At 42.2% G+C, this 22987-nt stretch overlaps 1 protein-coding gene and 1 long non-coding RNA gene across 2 annotated transcripts; one reads left to right on the top strand and one right to left on the bottom strand.

Annotated features, from left to right (window-relative positions):
- Window positions 1-1035: 1035 nt before the first annotated feature.
- LOC308056084 lies at window positions 1036-2836 on the bottom strand. The gene is made up of 2 exons (XR_013924697.1): window positions 2558-2836; window positions 1036-2109 (listed from the first exon to the last, which is right to left on the bottom strand). It is a non-coding gene; the product is annotated as an uncharacterized lncRNA (long non-coding RNA).
- Window positions 2807-18249, top strand: VPS37B (VPS37B subunit of ESCRT-I). The gene is made up of 4 exons (XM_080370711.1): window positions 2807-2962; window positions 11911-12082; window positions 12764-12846; window positions 13958-18249. Exons 1-4 carry the CDS (start codon window positions 2858-2860, stop codon window positions 14456-14458), a joined length of 861 nt encoding a protein of 286 aa, XP_080226837.1. The 5' UTR covers window positions 2807-2857; the 3' UTR covers window positions 14459-18249.
- The last annotated feature ends 4738 nt before the right edge of the window (window positions 18250-22987 follow it).

Raw genomic sequence — 22987 nt, 5'->3', positions numbered from 1 at the left:
TCTTGTACGTGAGCACAAATGAGTTATGTTCTCCTTGTGCATTCTGTGAGGACTTCATGGTTCTGCATTATGCAGCTTCTAACTTTAATACAGATTACCATTGACTAATTCAAATAATCCATTCCTTGATGTCTAGAGCAGTGAACATCCACCAACCCCATACAAAATAAATAAAAATTAGACAGTTACAGAAAATCTCCTTAGGTCGCTCTAAACCATTTTGCCTGATAGCATATTAACAATACAATTATTATCACACTGTAATGCCCTTCAACAGAGATAATTCATCCAGAGCACATCTACAAGCATTATTCAGTGTGAACTTTTTTTCTCCACTCTCACCTGGGACTGAGCACTTACTATTATTCCTCTCTGTAAGCAGAAGGTACTATGGTTGATGGAAGCGGAGGACTCCACTCAGGATCACGCAGAAGGGCAGTGGTAAAACTAGATTTACAACATGAAGCTGAGTCACACTGTTCTCAACCACACTCCCCCCATACCAATTATTTAGCTATGCTATGAAGTTGAAATCACTGACATTCTTGGGAAGAAAGGACTTCATTTAATCCCTCAACTAATTCCTCTGTGTGTGTATGTTTGCATGTGCAGTTTTAAAATCTGGTTTAACACAAGGCTGTAACTGTCTGTTTGAAGGGCATGTGCAAATACGGTATACAATATTGTGTTGGCATGGCAACTATCTACTGGTTTTAAATAACAAGATTGGGCTGTAGTGGCTGTGCAAACCCATGTCACTGTCAGGGGGTACAGATGCTTACCTACCTGTGCTCCGAGCCAAGCACCCCACACAAGGAGGAGTTCAGCACATACCACAGCAACAGGCGGGTGCGTTGAGGTGGATGAGTGGACACATGCCCGTATCAGTAATCACCTCCCCACCCTAAGCAAGCTCAGCTCAGCTTCCTGCTGCATAAACACCTCGCTCTTACCTGCCTCTGAATACACTCAGTTTGCACCCTGGCTGTACAGCAGCTCTGCACTAAGCAACCAGGAAGACTTCCCCTAGCAGTGTCTCATTGTTGGTCTTTATTACCTGTGGATAATAATGACAGAGGGGGCTTTTGGTGGGGTGAGAGTCATGGAGAGCTGAGCTTAGTTATAGGACAAAAGAACAAACATAGAGCTGTCATGTCTTCATTCAGTTCTGCCAAGAAGTACTGTGTCACTTCCTGAACGTGACTGTAACACCATTACATTTTAATAGCATTACATCAGACATCGATTCAGCTCACTATATTGCTTTCCCCCCCCCCCCCCCCCCCCCAGTTAGATCAGAAATGTCAGCTACAAAGGACAATGGCCATATGGCAGTTCCCTGCCCTGTTCCTTTCGCTCATGTGTTTGTTCTGGTTGTCTCTCTGGTGTTACACACACGGAAACAAGCACACCCATGCCCACTATCCCTTAGGTACAAAAGCAGCCCGGGAAAGTGGTGCATGCCTAGAGATGAATACAACTTAGGCCACGTTAACACAATTAAATGTTCCCAGGCATAATTGTCTTTATCAGCTATGCTAACAGTATATTTGGGGAGCTACCATTCCAAAGTGTTACCACAGAGCGCCTAGTAAAGTGTTGGTGACTTTAAACAGATATAAATCAGAACAAAATGTAACTATGTTTGAATTGTAGCATTTTGATACATTTAAAAAGTATTTAAGTTTACTATAAAATACATCTTCGATAGAAAGATCATTTCTTGATCATCACTCTTGAAAAAGAAAGTGCTTAAGATGGACAAAAAGACCTAGCACCTAAGCTTGGCAAGATGTGATTTTTAGCTATTTTTAACCTAAGGAGGCACTCAGCCTAGGCTTGAGAACAATAATGCAGTCACCCTTTTGAGATTTACTGTAGCCAAGTCCCAACCTGGTAAGGAAGCGTGAGTTAAATAATTCTACTGATTTTCCTTCCTAATTTACAGCTGTGCGGTTGCAAACAAAAGGAGAACAAGAGTGCCTACGACACTTCCAGGCAGGAGCACTGTAAGCGGTTGTACCTGGGTGCTGACTGAGGGCTCAGAGCGCAGCTCGCCACGTCTTGCAGGGCACAGGACAGCGTCCGCTCACCGTGCGGGTCCGACGCCTGCAGCATTAATTATGAAACAAAACGGCCGAGCCCCAGCCATCCCAGCGAGCCGTCTGACCTCCCGGCTATTCCCGCAGCCGCCATCCCTCGGGACACGGAGGGCCTGGAGCACCGGGCACCGTCACACGAGCGAGGCAGACCAAGCACGCTCTGTGAGGGGCCCCGTGGCTGATGAAGGCCCTGCGCCTTTAGGAAGCACCCCGCGACCCCCTGCCCCCAGGCTGGGGACTGCGGCCCCGGCCCTTCTCCTGCCCTGCCTCAGGCCTGGGGGCCGGTACGCTGTAACCCCACGGTGGGCTTCACAGAGACCCCCACACGGGCTCCCCTATAGCCCGAGGGGCCCTCACGGTGGGCTCCCTTATAGCCCCCCTGCCTCCTCCCCTCCCCAGGGCCGCCTCGCCGTGGGCAGCCCCAGCCCCTCCCAGACCACCTCGGGCTCACCCACCGGAGCACCCCACCACCACCTCGGGCACCCTCCTCCTCTCAGGCGCGGGACCCCCCCCCCATCACTCCCAGCGCCCTTTGGTACCGCCCACCACCCCAGCGCCCCCCTCGCCGCCCAGCCCCCTTGGTACGCCCCGCCCTGCGCTGCCGCCCCGCCCCCCCAGCAGGGGGCGCCGAGGGCGGTGCCCACCCCGGGCTGGGGCGACACGGCCGCGGCACTTCCGGTTGGCGGCGGCGGCGGCGGCGGGAGGCGAGCGGGGCCGGGGCCGGGGGGAGCCGGGCCGGGTCGCGCCGCGCCGCGATGGCGCTGGACGTGCGGCGCCTGGAGGCGCTGAGCCTGCAGGAGCTCAGCGCGCTGCTGGACGACGAGGAGCAGCTACAGGACATGGCCCGCGAGATGGAAGAGGTGAGGGGCGCCCGCCCAGCCCCGCGCCCGGGCCACGGCCTCCCCTCGGGCCGCCCCCCTCGGGCCGCCCCCCTCAGCCCGCCGGGGCGCTGCCCGCGGCTCCCCGCGGGTCCTCGGGGCTCGTTGTCCCGCCGCCTCCATTACCGCTGCCTGTTTGGGGGGTGTTAATGAGCGCCTCGGCCCCCCCGCCGCCCCCCGGCGCAGGTGGCTCCCTTCTCCCGGCCTTGCTTAAGCCGCTCGGCGGCCACGGCTCCGCCATGGAATGACCGGTGAATAAGGAGCCCCTGTGCTGCGGGAATCGCTGGTGCCCCTCTGCCTGCCCCTCTGCCTGTCCCCGTGCCTGCCCCTCTGCCTTTAGTTGCTGGCCCTGGGCAAGCAGGGGGTCTGTGCCCGGGCACTTCCCAGGGGGGGCTGAGGGCTCGCCGTGCTGAAAATGCTCCGTTTGTCCTCACTTAGGAGACACTGACAGGCCGGAGGTGGGCTCGGTTTTTCCCTTAATACAGCCCTTGTTTTGTGCCTTGGCCACGACGAAGGATTTTGTCAGGGTGAAGTCGATCCTGTTTGCGGTCTCGATCTCAGCTCAACTTTAATTCAAAGCATTATGAAAGCGATGTCTGTGTGCCCGGGTTGGTGTGCTGGGTGCAGTGAAGGCTCTCAGGCTCTCTGACGCTTGTTCTGCCGAGTTGAAATGCCTTTGTCAGTGTATCAGACTCTTAAGCCTTCCTCTTGGACCTATGCTTATTAAAACAAAATAGAAGCCTGTTTTCTTCCTGCTGCTGTGGTTGTCTTTACTGGTTTTTCTATATACCAGTGGACACTGTGTTACAGTTCTGATACAAGACTGTTCTGGGTTTATTTGACCACAAATGGGCCTGAAAGACTCTGAATTGAGTAGTCAGCTAACAAGAAAGATGATGAAACCATTTACATGAAAACTTTAAAGAAAAAAATGTGCTGGACTTGTCTGGATCTTGTATTTATGGAGTTTGGTTGGTTTTGGTTTTAAATTTGTTTTAAAATCATTTACATGAAAACTTTAAAGGAAAGAAATGTGCTGGACTTGTCTGGATCTTGTATTTCTTGAGTTTGGTTTTGTTTTTAAATAAGAGGACAAAAGCTTCAGGGGAAAAATGTGGCAATATATTCTTGACAAGGAAGCTTAGTTTATTAAGCAAAATCAATTGTAATTGGTTTCCCTCAAACTAAGATTCCTGCCCTTTTGGTACTTCCAAGGAAATTGTTGTGGATCACCTCAAACCTAATTGTCAAAGTATTATAGATGAAGAGGCCCACTGAAGCCTGAGACAGTAAGGCATCTTAGGGAATTTGCTTGCTGCATTATGCAGAAATTTGTATTTTGAACCTTGTGTCAATAAATTTGCGAGAGGGGGGCGCGTTCATAATAGTTTTTCATATGAGCTTATATTTTGAGAACTTAAACTCCTGAAGAAACAGATACTGCTGCGATAAGTAAAACATGCCGAGATCTTAGAGGCACTGTGGTTTGCTGGGGGGCCGGAGTACCCTTCAGTATAAAAACTAAGTATTTAAGGGCTTAACTTTGTAAAGATATAAATGGGTGCAATATTGCTGGTGGTTTCAGTGTGACCTCTTGCAAGGTACATGAGCAGAAGGGCTCTTTTTTATTACTTATTTGCCAATACGTGTTTAAGACTGTAGGTCAGAAGTGACAGAAAACCTCATGACCTTAGTAGAAAAGATTCTCTCTCACTGCAGAGCTAGACCATATTCTCAATTTGACCCTCCGGTTTTCCTCTTTAGTTGGCAACAGAAGGCTTTTAAATTGTAGAGTAAAGTTCTCTGGGCCTGAGGGAGTATTTTGTGGTATTTGGAAAGTGTGGCTAGGTTTGAAGGTATTCAAGCTGTGTGGAAATACGGCTATGCTACTGTCTGGTATAATCCTCTTTTATTGCGTGTGGAGGCTTTTACTAGAGTCTGTTTGACTAGAAATGCATTTACCCACCTTGGAAGGAATTGGCCATGCTTGAATACTTCTTCCTCGTTGGGTTTTTGCCTTCGCTGAATTGTTTACTGCTTGAGTTTGTGCTACCGGGACCCGATTTTTGGCTCTGAAGCATGTGGCAGGAAGAGAGGGAGAGAGGGAAATCCTGAACCTTAAGGAGGAACCATGGTGACTTCCGTGCTCCTTCTGTAGGTCTTCTGTCGTCAGTCCGTACGTATCTAGGTTATTCCAAAGTCCTTACATTTGTACTATTGTTGTGGTATGCCAACTACATCACGATTCCTGAGTCACTTCTCAGAGGTCACTTGTATTTTCAGTTGTAAAGTTGGCTAAAGCTGATGATTCCATAATCAAAAAAACCTTTGTTCCCCTTGTTGCAAGGGAAACCCAGCTCAAAACCCAATGTTTTGTTCACAAAGAGGAGGATTTGGAAAACAACTTGGCTTCCTTGCTAATAGCTAAAAATAGGCACCTTCCAGCCTTAAAGGGAATGTATTCCTGTGCGGCATTGGGGCAGGATTTGTATATGTCACTATGGCCATGGGTGGATGTGTATATATCTCTCTCTGTATGTGCTCACGTGCATGTTCATATTTTTCTGGGGTAATGGGCATATACAGTGTCCTTCACACTGTATCCCCAGGTATGTGACAGTGGTGACAGTGCCGTCAAAGAGCTCAGATACTGCTTTTTGTCCGTAAGGTTGTTTTCAAAGCCTCTGGGCTTTTAGCGCTTGAACAACGTCTTGTCTGATAGAAAGAGGAAGGAAGCCAGTTGTCTGGTACTCCCAGTCTTTTAAAATTGAGGAGGGTTTTTTTAATTATCCTTTGAGGTTAATCTCTGTAGTACATCTACAGTATTCATCTTCATGAAATAAAAGTACGTTGTTTGTAAAAGTCAATCTTGGTGTGATAACTCTAAGCAGCACAGATGAGAGAACTTGTGACCCGACACTGGTAGTAGCTCAATGAATTTCGTCTGTGAAAATGAGTTTTCTTTTTATGTACTGGAACATCACTTTAGTAACAGTGCAACATTGTGTTACTGACCGCTAAGGTTCTACTGCCAAAAATTATTTGCTGTTCAAGACCTTAATTATATGAAATCAAGAAGTCAGAAATGTATTGCCTTCCTCTCATTCCAGGATTTTGGAGTACACTGGCATGCACAGAAGAGGCTTTCGAGCCTTGTCCTTTTCTCAAAAGCCAATTGAAAAGATCGGGCAGTGCAGGAAGTCCAAGTTAAAACACTGTGAATGCATGCCCAGTTTTCTTGGATTCCCACTCCTGTCCTAAAACCACATTGTGCAAGTGGTTATGTTCTTGTCTGCCAAACATGAAATTTAGTTACAAAGGTAGGCATTAGACTTGGTGACAACTGTAGGTTTTTTTCCCTATCCAGCTAAGCATCAAATGAGTAACCTGCTTGTATCTGATGAGTGCAAATTGCAGTTCTGGGTGTCTCTTCCCTCTGCAGTAAACGTTCAGGAATTGCAGCTTACCTTTCAACCTTTGTCATTTATAAATCTAATACTTATGTAATCAGAAGACCTAAATTTAGCAAATCTAATTACTTTGCAATATGTATTATTATTTATTACCGAACAGATGTTGTTAGAGAGGGTGTATTATCATTCACCAGTACTTGATGAAAAGCACTCTTAAATCTGCTTCTGTAAAAGGAGTCTCTATTCTCCCACTCTGCACCTGTCAGCTCCTGTTTCAGGGGTTAATTTGACACTCCAAATGTGTGTCGTTATACTTCTGCAGTGTGACTGCATATTTTATTCCTAATTTGCAAGTTATGTGTAAGTGAAAGAGAAAATGCGGGAATGCTAAAGGCTAGAGCAAAACCAGAGAAACCTAAAACTAACATGGATGTACGCTATGTATAAAGCAATTAAAACGGTGCCACATAAAACTTCTTTTTATTTATAGCTCCTTAAGAGACTTTTTCTTGAAAGTACTGAGAGACTACTTGCCATGGTGCTTGCCAAAGCAAGCTTATAATTATAGCAGCTTGTGATGGACTTTGTGGGTAGTTGGGATTTCAGTCACTCAGACTGCATCTCAGGAGGCAGTTCTGGGGATGTGCTTTTGCATGAACAGGAGTGACGCTTCTCAGACATTTTGCGCAAATAACTCTTGCTGCAAACCATTATTGTGGAGTAAATGATAAACAGTGGAAATGCTGCTAAGCTAGCACTAGCTTCTGGTTTAATTTTATCCAGCATTTTTCTTCCTTTTTTGAAAGTCGGATGAAATGAAGCTGTAGCTGATAAAAGTAGTAGAATCTCAATTCCCAAAGCAGTTCTTGCTGCCTGTTCTTAAAAGTGCTTATTAAATAAATCCTTGAGTAAAATGATTAAATTTATTTCTGTTAAACCCACTTTTAAGTATCTTAAGTTCTGAAGTGCTGCATAAAGCACGATTCTTGTCTGTAATAACTTCTGTGTGTCCATGGCTTCATTTTCTTGGCACAATTTGGTTTGAGTGTCAACTCCGTGGTGAGCAGTCCTCCTGCCATTCAAATCCCTTTATAAGCAGCTCAGTATTGTTGCCTCGTTTGTCCCGATCAGAATGCATAGCGAGAGCTTAGCAGTTTAAAAGAAAAAAAAAAAAAAAAAGCTTATGTTCTCTTTAATATTGTCGTGTCTCATTATGTCTTGTGATTCTGACTGGTATTTCTCATCTGTTTTCAGATTAATGTTTCCTGCTTGTTGAAGTGTTCATGACCTCAATAGTCTTGTTGGCAGTTCTGCTCGTCGCATGCTGTTTGCTTCTGTCTCTTAACTTTTTGTCATTGCACTTCCAGTAGGCAGGTGAACATCTGATGCGGTGGCACTTCCCTGCTAATACACATTTTTGTCGCATAACACATCTGACAATAAAATCACTTCTGTTGCATTTATTCCTTTCTTGGATGTTGTCTTGCGTTTGTGGAAAGCTGTGAATGGATGCTGAAAGCATGCTTTGTGCTGCATTGGTAATCTTAATAGACTCGTCATGCTGTACTGTGTCTTTGACCCTTGGATGATTTTGTAACTTTTTTTTTTGCTTTAAATTAGTCAATGTTTTTTGAAAGGTTTTTCTGTAGGGCTTTTTAGGCTAACTTCACAGTGTTTGCTTTTCTGATTAATTGAATGAACTTCCAAGTGCAATGGAGCAGCTGTAGAAGTGTATTATGTGGACCTTAACATCAGTGCCAGAAATTATTCTGGTTTGTAAAATCGTGACTGTATTCAAGCTGCGTTGCTTTGGGATTATATCTGTTCTGTTTATTGTGAAATAGAATTCACTCATTCTGTAGACTTCAAACCTTTTTCAGATACATGAAGCACTTAAATGTCCTGAACAGGTGGATGGATCTTCACCAGCTCAAGTTTCATTAAACGTGATTCCTGCGTTTAGTTTGTATTTGAGGAACTGATTCTTCTCATGGGTTTGAGTAAGATTCAATTTCAGTTTCTCATCTCTTCAAGTGTCCTTTTTTTAAAGAAATTCGGCATAGACTAATGCTGGAAGTGAAGACTTCACAAGTGACATTTATTGGTCAATTCAAGTGTCAATCGTGTTTTTTCAACTTCTGTAGAAGAAATGTGCCCTTCTTAGAAGTGCTATAACATGGAAAAAGTTGAGTCACTAAATCTTGGTTATTTCAGGCACTATAACTTGAAGTGCGATCACGATAACTTTTTTCAGTATTAAAAGAAGTATTTTTAAAGCTTTTGCTTAAGTTTAGATTAGTCCATACTTGCTAGATATCAGATGCTAAGGACGGGAAAGGATGTCACTCAGCATTAGATGTAGGTAGTTCATGATACTGATCTCTTTTTCTTATTTTTACGAATCAGGCACACATGTCATGCTAATATTGATTCATCTTTCCACATTTGAAATGATGTAAAAGTAAAGTTATTCAGAAAATGATTGTAGAAAGTTATGCATTTGCTTCCTACTTCCCCTCCCTAGTCCTGTTGAGAGACATTATGATACTTGAGGCAAGAAAGTTATTTAAAAATGGCATTTAAAAACACCACAAAAGCTTCATCTGACTTAAGGAAGCTTTTTCTGTTATTCCATCTGTTTACCTGGAGTTCTTGCTTCTCCTCTTTATTATATATGATCTCAGTAAAAGGTTCCTTTTCCTGGGATTTGTGCTCTTGAAAAGTTTGTGTGTCCTGTCCCCTGGCTTTTTGCTCTCTAGAGGAAATGTACGCGTTCTTCATCCTGGAGAAAGATCAAAGTTCACTCATAAAACTGGTCTTCCTAGAGTGACTGCGCAACTGCTTTGAAATGAGAATATCAGCCTTACAAGCAGTGAAAATACAATCACCAGGTCAAATTGAAGTCGCTTGAAGGAGGGAGTTTGCTCATTAAAATGGTGAAAGAGGAGAGGCATCAGAAACCACGAATCTTTTTGCACACAATCTTCTTTGGCTGGCAGTTCAGAAGACAGCTAGTTAACAAAGCTTGTGGTGATGGCAGGTGATTCAGTAAGAAGCTGGATGCCAGTAATTAAGCTGTTAAATCCTGTGTATTTTAGTTCCGTTAATTGTTGGGGGAGAAAAAATGTGAAATAGGGGGACTTAGGCTTTCTGAAAGCAACATTCTTAACAGCTTTGGATCATATGAGAAGAATCAAATGGAAGGAACCAGTTTAAATGATTTTGCATTGGATTCAAAAGTGAGAAGAGAGGATTTTCTTTTTGTTCTTGGAAAGGATTCAAGTTGAACACAGGCACAGGGCTGGAAGCTTGTTTAGGCTTGATGTGAAAATCTTGAAGACAAAACAGTCTTGCAAGTACAGTTTCTCTGATTTGCACAGTTTGGAATAGAATTTTATTTTGATTGATACAGGATTTAGGATTCAGCTTTATCCTTGACTTGATTTTTTTAAATTGTTTTAGCAAGAACAGGGTGAAGGAGAGTAAAACTTTGGTATTTGAAGAGCAAATAGCTGGGGACAAAGATGTGTTTAACCTTGAACCAATTTTGAATTTAGCGTATTAGTGTATAAATATTTCAGAATGAAGTAATCTCTTTCAAAGACACTGTTACTACCCTTGGAAAATATTTTTACCAGATGCACCCAGTTTTGTGCTCAGACTGCCAAGAACACCTGAATTCTGATCCTGTCCTTTTCTGGGGCTTTTAAATAGCTCGTTTGGGTTTTGTCTTTTCCTGTTTTTGAGGTGTGGCTCTCCCATATCCACCCGTGAGTGGGAAAGGAAGAAAGCCCTGTACTCTGTGTTTGCACTGGATTCAGTGCAACTGTCCGTAAAAAAGGTCTGTTCTGGCTAAACAGGGATGATACGGGCTGGAAGGGGCATGTTAAGGTAGGCGGTGACAAAAAGCGTACCAAATGTTTCGTTGATTTTTGAAGTCAGCTTAATCGAATCAGGCTGTTGTGCCATGGGAAAACTATCCCACTTGTTGATTCAGACTGAAAATCTTGAAATCAGATCCCTTGGTTTTGGGTTTTTTCCCTTTTGATGTCTGAATATTTTAATGAATTTAATGTGACAGCCAGGGTGGACTTCCCCAAATGCTCAGCTTTCCCAAAGCTCGTGAAGACTGTCTTGATAAAATCACATGCGTGTGTGTGTATGAGCAAACTTAGAATCTTGCTGTATCATGGTTTTGTGAGAATTGTCATTTGTTCTTTAGGAACAGTGTCTTCAGGCTAGGGTGTGTTAAGCAGGAGGACTAAAATGGAAATCAAGCTTTTGGCATTGATCCAGGATTGATTTAACATAATTGGAGAAGAATATTCTGGAGAAGAAACAGTAATGATGCAGTCCTTGGGTTTTGCATTTTAATAAGGGATGACATTCTCCTGCAGTCTTATTGCATCTTACTGCTGGGATTCGAAGATGTTATTTTTTTAAGAACAACTGTTGCGTTATCTGTCAGTGCTCATCATGGGTGAATGGTAAGGGTAGTGTGTGAGGTGGGGATGAAGAAGCATCTGTATGTTAAATAATGAGTAAAAATTCATACAAAGCACCTTCAGGTAGCAGGGCGTGAATGCAAAAATCTGATCTCACAAAGCTGTGACAGCCAGCAGGTCAGACTTCACGTAAATTTGCGACAAGAATTAGAAGAAGCTTGGGTGACATAAACTGCACTCCTCTGCCACTTAGCAGGAATTCCTGAATGCCCAGAGGCTGGTTCCTACACAGTAACTGCTGCTGTGCCCCGCAATCTGCCTCTTGCAGGCAGTTGGGTGCAGCAGTGACCCAGTTCTGGTCGGACAAAAGCTATTCTGCCAGTAGGAGCATTCACAGGCACCTCTGCCCCGGCTCAAAGGAGAGGGATTCTTAGGAGTCCTCACCCACATCACAAAATCTTCAAGTAATTATAATTTCCAGCTTGGAGAAGGAAATGGTTTCATGAGCTCTGTGCAGCATGTGGGGAAGAACGTGCAGGAAAGTGACTTCAGGTCAGTATTAATTCCTGTTTAGAAAGTGATTCATTCGCAGGTGCTCGAAACTAAAAGAAGAGATCCTTATTCTCAGTGCAATTCTTCTGAAAGTCTTTCCCTCATGAGCTGCAATAATCTGTTGTCATTTTAGATTATTTCAGCATGCTGTTTGCAGCATAGACCTTATTCCTTCTAGATTATACACTAGTAAAATAGCGTATTAGTAGAGCAGTAAAAATACAGGTTGTGAGAAAGGATTTTGTGTAGCAGAAAATAGAGATCATGGGGAAACGAGCTCAGCTGAAGCTGACCATACCCACCAGCACAGTAGACATTCCCACTGTTCATAAAAACTCCAAAAGTATTGTTACTAGCTGCAGGTCCATTACCATAGTGCTAATTCTTACAGAGAGCTTACTTTTGTTGTTTATTTAGAAGTTTTGACATTTTCATATGGTCTAAATAACTGTTCATCTTGCTTAATATTTTCACTGTCATTTCACTTATTTTACTTTTTTTTTTTTTCTTCTTTCCCAAGGCCCAGAATGTTCAACACATCAAGGACATGACTCTTGCCAGCAACCGCAGTCTGGCAGAAGGCAATCTTTTGTACCAGCCAAAGTTGGAATCTTTGAAATCAAATTTGACTGAAAAATATAGAGAGCTGCAAGTTCTTTTTGAAGCATACCAGATAAAGAAAACAAAACTAGGTAACATTTTCTGTTGACAGTTACAATTTGCTGTTTCCTAAGTGAATGTAAATCTGTTGCATGGGTTTTGGTGTCTCATGTTAGCTGTGTGAATTAGTGTACAAAATGACATTTCGTTTTAGTGTAGTTCTGAAGTAGATCGTTCTTCTAATGGTTTAGTACCTGTTCTTATTCTATAGTTATGATACTTATTCTAATGAATAAATGTCTGTTAGACCTAGTAACAGATACGGTGGGTTCTTTCTGTTACTGTGTGGTTACCTACCTGTTGTTGACCTACTCTTCTCTAAATGATCACATTCATTTACCTTGCTAAAAACCAAAACATAATTTCCATTTTCAGTGGTTAATCATAAACAGACTATTGCGTTTAAATTTCTGATTTCATACTGAATCATGCAGTACTGTACATCTGATACTGCACTTGCTGAAATGCTTTGTCTTTCAGTATTATAAATACATCATTGTAATTAAATTTCAGCTTTTAGCACGCTGGCAATATTCCTGAACTGCTTAATATATTTTCTTACTGTAGATCATCCTGTCTAGATCAATGGAGTATGCTAGTTGTACATACGTGCCTTAAGAAATTTTTGTGCTTGCTGTAGTATTTTTTGTGTAGCTTCAGTTAAAGTCACTTACAGCTGGCTGTCATTTACTGTTCTTTTCATGCCATTACAGACAGACAATCCAGTAATGCTTCACTGGAGACACTGCTAGCGCTGCTTCAGACAGAGGGGGCTAAAATTGAGGAAGACACGGAGGTAATCATAGTACACTTCAATTTTGGCACTTACACTCTTTACCAAAGACTTCCCGTGTACATAGCTGCAGTGCAGTGTTGAACATGTAATAGATTAAAGGAATATTTTTAAGAATATATCTGGTCTTTGCTGCGAACTTCAATGAACAGCCATTTGGTTTCATTTTTTTTTATCTGAGTGATTTTTTGCTCTTAACATCTTTGAAGTTTGAGAGAAGATGCTCTTTTTCAGAAAAGAAAGCCAAATCCTTTCAGTTCCTTGCCATTGCCTTCAAACTCACAGTGCACAAATGTGGAATTATTTTTTTTTAATGGTGTTTGCCTGGTATACGTATGAATCCATTACAAATGTTAATTAGTAACCTAATGAAAAACTGCCTGCGCTGTTTTTTCTCCCAGCATTTCTAGTGAAATATTCCACTATGATGTCAACATATCTGTCTAGGTGCCAGTGGTCACCACTCACTGTCATACCAGTGCTTGATGGGTTGGTCTGTTTTCAGAATAATGGAGATGTTTGGTTTTGTTTGCTGATTTCCCTCTAGGACATTTTCTATAACTGTATCAAGGGAAAAAATCTGCTTATTGGCCTTGAGTTGTGATCACAAAAAGACATTCCCAGGACAGGTTGAATTTTGTGATTATATGTATGGTCATCTCTCTTAATTATTAAACACCATTTACCCACAGCCACAAGTAAGCGTGAGTATTAAACCTGGCTTAGCAATAATCTGCCTCTACTGAGCCTTGCAGAGTTCTCAGTGTTGGCACTGCAAGCAGTACTGAGCTGTAATTCAGCTTAGCTGGCAATCTGGAAAGCTGTTAAACTTCATTTGTTCCCATCTCTGACGATCAGGGGAATGTTCAGAGCTGGACTCAGATGTTCTTACTGCTGTTTTTTTCAGTATAAATTTAAGCAAAAATGATATTTAACTCCCAGTGCTTCTGAGTAATAACTAACTCAAAATGCTGCTCAGAATTCTTAGCATGCCAGTCATCTTCCGTATGCAAGCCGGAAAATCACAGGCAAAATTATGCTATTTTTAGGATATAAGCCATTTAGATTCTCTTGCAGTATGCCATTTTCTAAGAGATTGTTCCATATTTGACAGAATATGGCAGAAAAATTTCTTGATGGTGAAATACCACTGGATTCCTTCATTGACGAGTACCAGAGCAAGCGTAAACTGGCTCACCTGCGACGCGTAAAGATTGAGAAGCTCCAAGAAATGGTGCTGAAGGGACAGAGACTTCCACAGGTTCAGCCACAGGCTCAGCTGAGAGCACCTGAGACAACACCAGCACCTCAAGATTCCTACACTTCAGATGCAAACACTCCTCCTTCAGTCGTGCCCCGACGAATACCACCCCCTCCACCTTCTTCAGTCCCAGCAGGACGCTTTCCTACTCCGTTTACTGCAGCCATGAGTTCAGGACCAGCTCTTTCTTATCCAGGTGCTCCGTATCCTCCTCTCCCACCTCGACCGGGAGTTCAGTCTGCAAGTCAAATGCCACAGCCAGGATACTCATCTCAGTTTGTACCACAGTATCCTCCAGCTCTTCCCCAAAGACCACCTCGCCTTCCACCACATCCTGGCTTTATCCTCCAGTGAATATTTTGGTGCGCCTAACATGTATTGGTGCTTCTGTTTCCTTTCTCTCCCCATCAGAGACTTAATGTAGGCAATGGAAAGCCTCTGTTTTTTGCACAACAGAGTACAAAATTCGGGCTGTGGCACAGAGGTTTGCCATTGTGTTTGGTAAATGTGATTATTTTTGTTTTCAAATATCAGTGACAACAAGGTTTTTCTAGGAAGGTGATAGGGTCTAGATTTTGTAAATCCATCAAATTGTGAAACAACGTACAGTGGATTTCCTGACATTAAAAATTGAATCAGACCGAATTCTTTAGTGATGGCAAATCAGCATCCTTGTCTGTTTTGATGTATTCCCATCGCAGCTGGATGTGTGTGTGGCAAACGGGGAACTATTTGTGTCTCTAAAGAATTCTCTATTGGTGCCGGTGGTAGGGTAGTAACAACCATATTTGAATACTGGGCAAAGGTTGCAATGGACGGCATCAGCATCCTTTACAGCATGCCCAGACAATGGCATTCGTGGCCAGGTGCACAACATTTTCAGAGCTAGCTGAGCTGAAACTCTTGTCAGAAAATGTTGTATGGTTTTTAGACAGTAAAAGTTACAAGAGTTTCATTTCTACATTTCAGTTGTTTCCACGGACTTTTCGTAATAAAAGTATACACTCTTTCCACTCCTAAATAGCTTGATACCCTGAAAGTCCTGGTCTCTTGAAATTAAACTAAACTGTTTATAGAGCCAGTTTAGAGTTTTATAGAAACTACCAGGCATTTTTATTTTCTTGCCTATTAAGATTCTTTCTTACAGTTTGGGTTTTTTTCCTTTTCCACACCTTGGATACAGAAGTCTCTTTTTGGTTTTTTTTTTACACAGGTGCTTAGCTTTTGATATCATGTGATTCAAGGAATCTAGCCAGGGTATTTTCTTAATCAAATACTGGGGTTTTCACATCATGTAATTGCCCACTTGAAGCTCCACAATTTCATTTTATGCCTCAAACTCAATCTCTTGCTTGGCAGAACTATTTTTAACTTCCCCATTTCCTTTAGTTTTGCAGTTTTTGGCATGCGTATCTTTGTGGAATTTGCAGTTAACATTTCTCTGCAAGCAGGCAAAACAGAAAAGCTTTTTCAGCTCCAGGGTGGCTGTTTGCATCTTACATAATCCATTATTGACTTATGCCACTGGAGCGGGAGGCTTTTTAGGGGAGCTCAGACTTCATTCTTAGTATGATTCTTGAGGCCGAAGGTGCAGACACGTGCTGGTGTTTTAACCTAGCATTGGGGGAGGCAAATCTTAACAATTTTTGCTTGAGCAGAATGTGTCCATCAATTTATTATTGATCAGTCCAGAATCTGTCATAGCCCCTGCATTATTTCAAAACATTTTCATATCATTGTCCTGGAATGCACTGCATTGTTTGGAAGTCTGTACTACAAACAGCATCAGTCAGAATAGAATATTTATTTTTATGTTTACGTAAGGCCCTTGACTGTCCCTTAATCATTTCCTCTGGAGTGTGATGGTTGCTAGCAAATACTAATCTCAAATTATGCTCGTAACAGGAAGCTCTCTATTCTGAAAATAGAGTTATTTGGCTTGTTTTGCCTTCTGAAGACAAAGGGCAGAAGGTTGGTCAGCGTTACTGGTGTCTGAACCAATCTCCCTGTGTAAGTCTGGAAAGTTTCTATAGATGGGGTATTTTGTGAAGCAATGTGCATTGGATTTGTTTGCAAAGTGTGTTTTTTCTGTAATCTAGTGATGGTACAGGATGGTTTTTTTTTTTAATAGTGTAATATCTTTTCTTGGTATTATTTTCTCACTGAAGCTTTGTATAAGCATGGTTAATTATTAGTTTCAAAGTAATTTTGCTGTGCTGTTAGTGCTGGTATTTGGATGGCAGCTGTTGTACCTGAATGCTAAACATAAGTCTGCTGTAGAAATGATTTGTGTCCTAGAAAGAATTAAAGTGGTTGGGGGCTACCAGAGTACAGAGGTTGGTGACTGAGTACAGAAATTTGTACTTTGAGCCTGCTACACAAAAACTCTAAAACACTCTCAAATCAGTTTTGCTAATGTTTAATAAAAACAACCAGGTATATTTTACACTTATCAAGTGCCAACTTTTTTTCCGAGGGTTGCAAATCCTCAGAAGTGATGGAGGTGATAGATAAGTGTATTGTGAATTTGCACTGCATTTTATGTATCTAACTTTATTGGTATTCATAGTCCAAAAATATTTTTACTACTTGTTAAATTTTCTGTCTTTTGGTAACTTTTGTGATAACATGACCTTTCAGGGATACTTTATGTAGAAACAAACTCTTGTGCAAACTAAATACAGACAAAGCTAATGCAATTTTTCTGTCTGAAAGCAAAACAATGCATTATTGCATATGCATGTGGCTGATGTGCCTTAGGATCACTACTTGTGATTGTTAATACTAGGATATTAGCATTTTTATCATTTGAATGGCCATTGCTTAACTCTAAGGGCTCTTCAAGAGCACTTTGTTTTAGGAAAAAAAAAATCACCCTCATACTTCAGAAAAAACAAAGGCTGTATCTGCTATTTGTAAGCTTATAGTTGCCTTCACTGATGGAGAAGTTTGAACATAGATGATGTAACTAATATGATGTTTCAGTTATAGCAATCTCATAACTGAAATCCAGCTGCTCATGGAAAACGTTTTGCCATTAATCGTGTGTGTGTGCGCACAAATTGTAAATACATTCTTGACTGCTGGTAATGTTTAAGTGTAAAGGAGAAAGATGACTGTGGAAAGCTGTTTACATCCTTTCAGAAACAAACTTTACAAAACACTAACCTGAACAAGTTGGGCAAGAGGTGTGTCAGTGCTTTCAACCTGTTGCCCTTCAGCAGCTTCTCCTGTTCTGTTATAGCTAATAAATGAATTCTGCTATGGCTAGGATGTTTAGAATCGTACTAATTTGCACTGTTTATAAGATAGTGAGATTAAAATGCCATAGGCAAGCTGAGACTTGAGAGGGGGTGGCTAAGTATGCTTGCCAAAATATATATATTATAACGTTGTCTTGAGGATTTTTAATGTCTGCTGCAAATAGCATATACTTTCCCAAAGCAATTGGAGCGGAGAAAAATCTTTTAAATATGATGTGTAACATGGCTTTTAGAGTGTTGGTAGCATTGAAAATGCTCTCTTTGGATGGCGTTACTTTTGCCAGTCTTTTGTACACGGTTTTGTAAGTTATGACTAACTCAGTTGTATGTGGTTAGGTGGTTGGTTTGATGATCAGCATGGAGCAGTATAAGTCAAGGATGAGTTTCACTGCACTTCAGTGCTGTCTCCTAGAGGAAGCAGAGTTGGTTGTTCTAGCCCAGCTGATCCACACAGGTCACCTTTCCACCAGTGACCCTGGAGGGACTATATAGAAGATAAGCTTTCGTGTGATGCCAGGAGGTGGTCCTGGGCACAGTCCTGTCATGGGTAACCGTTATGTTTAGTGCCCCAACTTCTTCAACCTCAGGCTTGACCTCTTTGGGGACTTCTCTGCCCTCTCATACTGGAATAATGATTTAGATACAGAGCTCAAACCGACAATTCCTTTAGCCTGAATATAGAGCTACTTGGCAAATGTTGAGTTCAGAGGAGGTAGAGTTGTCCTGCACCTGAATGGTTCCTCTGTGTAATCCTGGACAGTCTAATAAAGGGGCAATTTTATATGCCTAGCAAGTTGTGAAACATACAGTGGATTTGTTTGCATAAGTCTTTCTGTAATCTACTGTGGTCTGATTTTAAATAAAATAGCATATCTCTCTTGGTGTTGTGTCCCCGTTGTGGCTTCATTTAATTATGGTGGAGCTGTGTTACTGTTTTTCCGTACTAATGGTGGGGTTTTATGTGGCAACATAAAATGCTGTAGGTGATCGTAAAACATAAATTTGCGAGAAGATAACTATTTTTATTCATGGGGAATCTGTTGGCGATGCTTTTGGTGACTGGAGAATGTAGCTGATACAGGGTAGGTGTGCTCAGAGCAGACCCTGCACATTGTAATCGTGGCATCGAGGTGGGTGGGCTGTCTTGCCAGGTGAATCCTTTCGCTTTTGTTTTGCTTTCCTACAATTGGCTGGAATAGTGGAAGCATTCAGGATTTTCCCCTGGAAAAGCTGAAGGAAGGGGGAAAGCCACTTTCATTTGTTAAAAGGAAAAACTTCGATTTCAGCCAAGATGAGTTAGGAGAAATGAGTCAACCAAAGTTATTTAGGAATATGAGTCAGAGGGCAGAAAAGACCTGATGTAATTTTCTATCTATAACACTTTAATAGCAATGTGAAATACAAGTCCCACTGCAGAAGCACTGATAGTATGTGGAAGAAAATCCATTTTTCAGTTGTTTCTTGATACATTCTGTTTGCGGTGGCTGCAGAGATTTGATAACCTTCTGTTGATGCAGAAATAGGAAAGTACAGACGAGGAAAACTTGCTGTGCTGACTCAGTGCAGGTGGGCGAGGGAAGGAGACGGTGTTATGTAAAACCTGCTGCTCCTTAACTTGGCTCTTCTCAGAATTTGCAGCAACGCCTGTGTTTTGCAGCTTGAAGTTTTGTGTGCACCTTCTGCAAGCACCTATTCTAAAAGTGGGGTTTGGAGGGCCCGTTCCTGTGGCTCCCGTGCACCAGGAGATCGTTCTGGGTGGGATCATTCCCTGTGCAAAGGAGAGAGAACCCGTTATGGCCAGACCCTGCTTGGTAGGGGACTCATGTGGCAGTTGTGTAATGGGAAACAAATAAAAAAGCAAAGTAACAAAAAAGGTGAGTGGTGAGTCAGTGACACGTCATCTTCGCTTGTCCCTTTCTCTGAAGAAGCTGTCTTCAGAGGCCATCCAAGCCTCCGCAGATCCTTCAGTAGCACTTGTTACTGTAATTTGAGTCGTCTTCTGGTTGTATATGAACCCTGATACAAGTCTTTTACAGGTATGTCTGTTGACCTCTCCGAGACTTTGTCTTTAGAAACAAGGCACATCTTGCTTTGAGTTGAGAGATACTTTGTCTCAGGTGTTGGAGAAGCCTTATTGAGGCTCTGGTGCGCCAGCTGGTACCTTGTCCCTAGAGCAGGCTGTCCCTGGGCAGCCTGTGGTGGGCTCTCAGCCTCGCCTGGAGCCAAATCCCTGTTTTTCTCCTGACCTACAGGACAAATCACATACTGCTGAGGCTGGAAGACTTGCTAGCGCATGCCTGAACCCTGGATCCTGCCGTAAGCAAAAGGCTATCTTTTAATAATACTTATTATCTCCAACCTGTTCAAGGGTCCTTTTTCTTCACTTTCGCAGATGATGAGTAGGAATTAGTTTTTCCTTCAAAGCTAAAGATGTTTCACCACATAAGCTAATTCCATACCTTGCTATGTGCCCTTAAAGTTACACATGATTCAAGCAACCACTGGTCAGGATGGACCAGTTTCTGAGGGGTTCATTAGTTTTGAAAGAAGCTGGCTGTATCCCGTAGAAGACGGGAGGTGACAAGGTGGCTGCAGTTTTTGGCACTGGAATGAGACTGCCTGGTTGAGGAGAAAATGCTGATGGTGGAGAAACGTGGAGATGTACTAATGTCCTTTGGGTTGGTGCGTGTATTAATTGTCTGATGGTACCAGACGCAATAGATGGTTTGTAAGTGGAATACAGACCGTCTTTGTATTTTTCTGTTTTGATTTAAACTTGCATACCTGTGAGGCATTTATGAAATTACTGTATTCGCTGATATTTCTCTTTCCTGAGTCATTTCTCTGATTGGGTCATTCAGGAAATACTGTCACTAAAAATAGTGCTGCCCAGATGCATGGAACTTGTGCCTTAGTCATTGCTACTGGCAGGTTAGGCACCGAAGGGAAAAAACCTGCCTTGCAAATGGGTGGCAGCTGCTCATGGCTTTAATTAAGGGTTCTTCAATGTTCTTTTACAGAAGCTTTTTTTACCTGACTTCCTAGAGCACAGGACAGCAGCTTTTCTGTTTGTATGCTTGATTTCAGTGGGCTTTTTTGATCTAAGACGCTTGTGTTTTGTAAACTTTGCTCTCTGTAGCAATGCTGTTGCTGAACTTCAGCTGCTTTGTGTGCTCGTGTTCTAACTAATTTGTGGTTAAGTGGCGATTTGGCTGCTGAGGGAGCCAAAGGGTGGGGAAGGGAGGGCTTTGATAACCGGCTGTTTGAAAGCTGCTTGAAGAAAAACAAATTGGACTGTACTAACCTTGGTGGAAGGGAGCACAATGCAGCATTTCACAACTTTTTATTGGTTATTTTCCATTGCTTTTGTCATGGGTACTGCGTAAAATTTGTTCTCCTTAGCACATCAAGTTAAACATCCTCTCTCTGCAGATAGAATAATGGTATTTAAAAGTCATTAGCAAATTGGATCCTGTTCAGCAGGATGTCTTGATGGAGTCTCAAAATAAACCTTTGCATACAGTTTACAGTTGTGATTGGTTTTTTTTGTCTGCTACAAATAGCAAATACTTTCAAAAAGTATAGGAGTCAAGAAAATCTTAGACTGGACAGTAAGCTTGATTTTGATATAAAAATTACTCTAGCACATAGATTACACTTTTAAGTGGCCTGTGGAGATTTTGGTTTTGCTGATGATTTTTGAGATTTTGTATGTGCTGGCCTGGGTATTTTACTGGCAGCCTCTGACAAAGTATCCATTTAAGTCAGTCATAGTGAAACAGCAGTGGTGTTAAATAATTTACATTTACCCATAGCATCATTCTTAAAGCTGCATTTTACTTTATTTTTGAATTCTTTAAATATAGCTGTGGCTAGACTGACGGTAGGGAGATTTTAAAAGTTAGCATTCTTGATTGATCAATATTTCCATTACGAAATGTAACATTGTGAGTGGTTAGGGTGATGTCAGTCTCCCAGCAAATGCATGTTCATCACCGTCTATAAATAGATCGGAAGCTATTGCAGAAAGTGCTTCCTTGTACCGAGAGAAAAGGTTTCTCAAAGAAATGAAACTCAGCAGTCACTGCTGGATCCTGATAAGACATTGTCCTTGATGTGACAGCAGTCACCCGAAGGACATGGCTGGGTAACCCTCTCTCAGCTCTCTTCCACCACTGCTGTAGATAAGAGGTTCTCCATAGCTTCATGGAAAGGCTAAGGAGAACATAAATTTTTGGGTTGGAGATGATCTCAAAGTAACTTGCAGTGTTAAACCAGCTGTTTGTGTTGCCCAGTAACACCAGTATCCACACCAAAGCCTTTTAATGTGGAACACACTTTCTACGTAGAATTGGTTGGGAAATGAGAATTGTCACTTGCTATGCTGCCTGTAGTAGTTGTTCATAAAAGTGTAAAGTCTGTTTCGTGACAAGTACTCTCAGAAATCTTGTCACGAGATTGCTACATAACTAAAATAATATATAAATATGATATATAACATAATAAAATGCCTTAGAAATTTGTTTTCTTGAGATACAGCAACTGTAATTCTAGTGAACTGCTTTAACAATAGGCTATAACATAATAGGAATGTTATGTGATAGGAATGAAAAGTCATGGTTTTGTCTGTGGTTGTGTGAAATCTGATTGTAATTGTTTTTTTTTGGGGGGGAGTGGTGTCATGATGGATTGGATGACAATGTTGATTCTAGACTTTTCCAAAAGGACCCTTACAAATACCTTCTTAAGGGACCTGTGTTCACCCTGTCATGGTCATTCTTGGTGAGCTCCAAATGCTTGTCTTACCATTTCACAGGTACCTCCACCTTGCACCATGAGGTGCAGTGACATTTGGCCCTGCAGATACTCCCAGTTAATCATAGAGTAAAAAAAATCTGCATTTCTCGCAGGCGTGTGCCAGTGGTCCTGCTGAGCAGCTGCAAGGCTGCAGGTTAACAGCTGCCCTGGCTGGAAAGCAGCATTGATCCTGCACCCACGCCGCTGTGGCTGGATTGCTTTTTATTTATTTAAGCTACTTATTTTCAGTAAGGCTGCCAGTCACCCTGGCTGCCGCTGACAGCCATGAAAATCATGTGCTACTCTGCCCTGGTGAGCTGCTGACGCTGGGCATGCCTTAGTGCTACAGCTGTACCAACAGAGGTGCATAAATATGTCCTATACACACACATGTGCATAAATGTGTGTATATATATATATACAGAAATATGCAAACATGCATATATATAAAAATACATCCATATATATGTAGGCACACACAGAGCCATTCACACAAATACAGATAGCTACATATATCTAGAGACACATGACTATATATTTATAGATATGTTTATGCACACACAGACCTAGATAGATAGGGGTGGTGGGTCCACACAGTGGCATCTGACACCCCCCACCCTGCCCCTGCGCTTTATCCAATTCCTTCCAGGCACTTCATTGCCTTTCTCTGCCCCAGTTCAGGGCCAGCTTGCTTCAACCAGCCCTGGCATCAGCCCCCTCCCCACCGATGAGCTGACCAGGCACAACATTTCTTTTAAATATTGCTTCTTTAATAATCTACGTCGTGGTAGTAGCTCTAAGGGAAGATACAGCTGACAACATT

This window comes from Falco punctatus (genome assembly GCF_963210335.1).
Source record: "Falco punctatus genome assembly, chromosome: 1".
In the NCBI taxonomy this organism is placed as follows: Eukaryota; Metazoa; Chordata; class Aves; order Falconiformes; family Falconidae; genus Falco; species Falco punctatus.
This window is presented reverse-complemented; position numbering and strand designations above follow the sequence as displayed.

Excerpts from the sequence above, each read along its gene's own strand:
- VPS37B (XM_080370711.1), top strand. The coding sequence starts at position 2,858 with ATGGCGCTGGACGTGCGGCGCCTGGAGGCGCTGAGCCTGCAGGAGCTC. Across the intron at positions 2,963-11,910 it reads TGGCCCGCGAGATGGAAGAG|GCCCAGAATGTTCAACACAT; the intron begins GTGAGGGGCGCC and ends TTCTTTCCCAAG. Across the intron at positions 12,847-13,957 it reads AAATTGAGGAAGACACGGAG|AATATGGCAGAAAAATTTCT; the intron begins GTAATCATAGTA and ends CATATTTGACAG.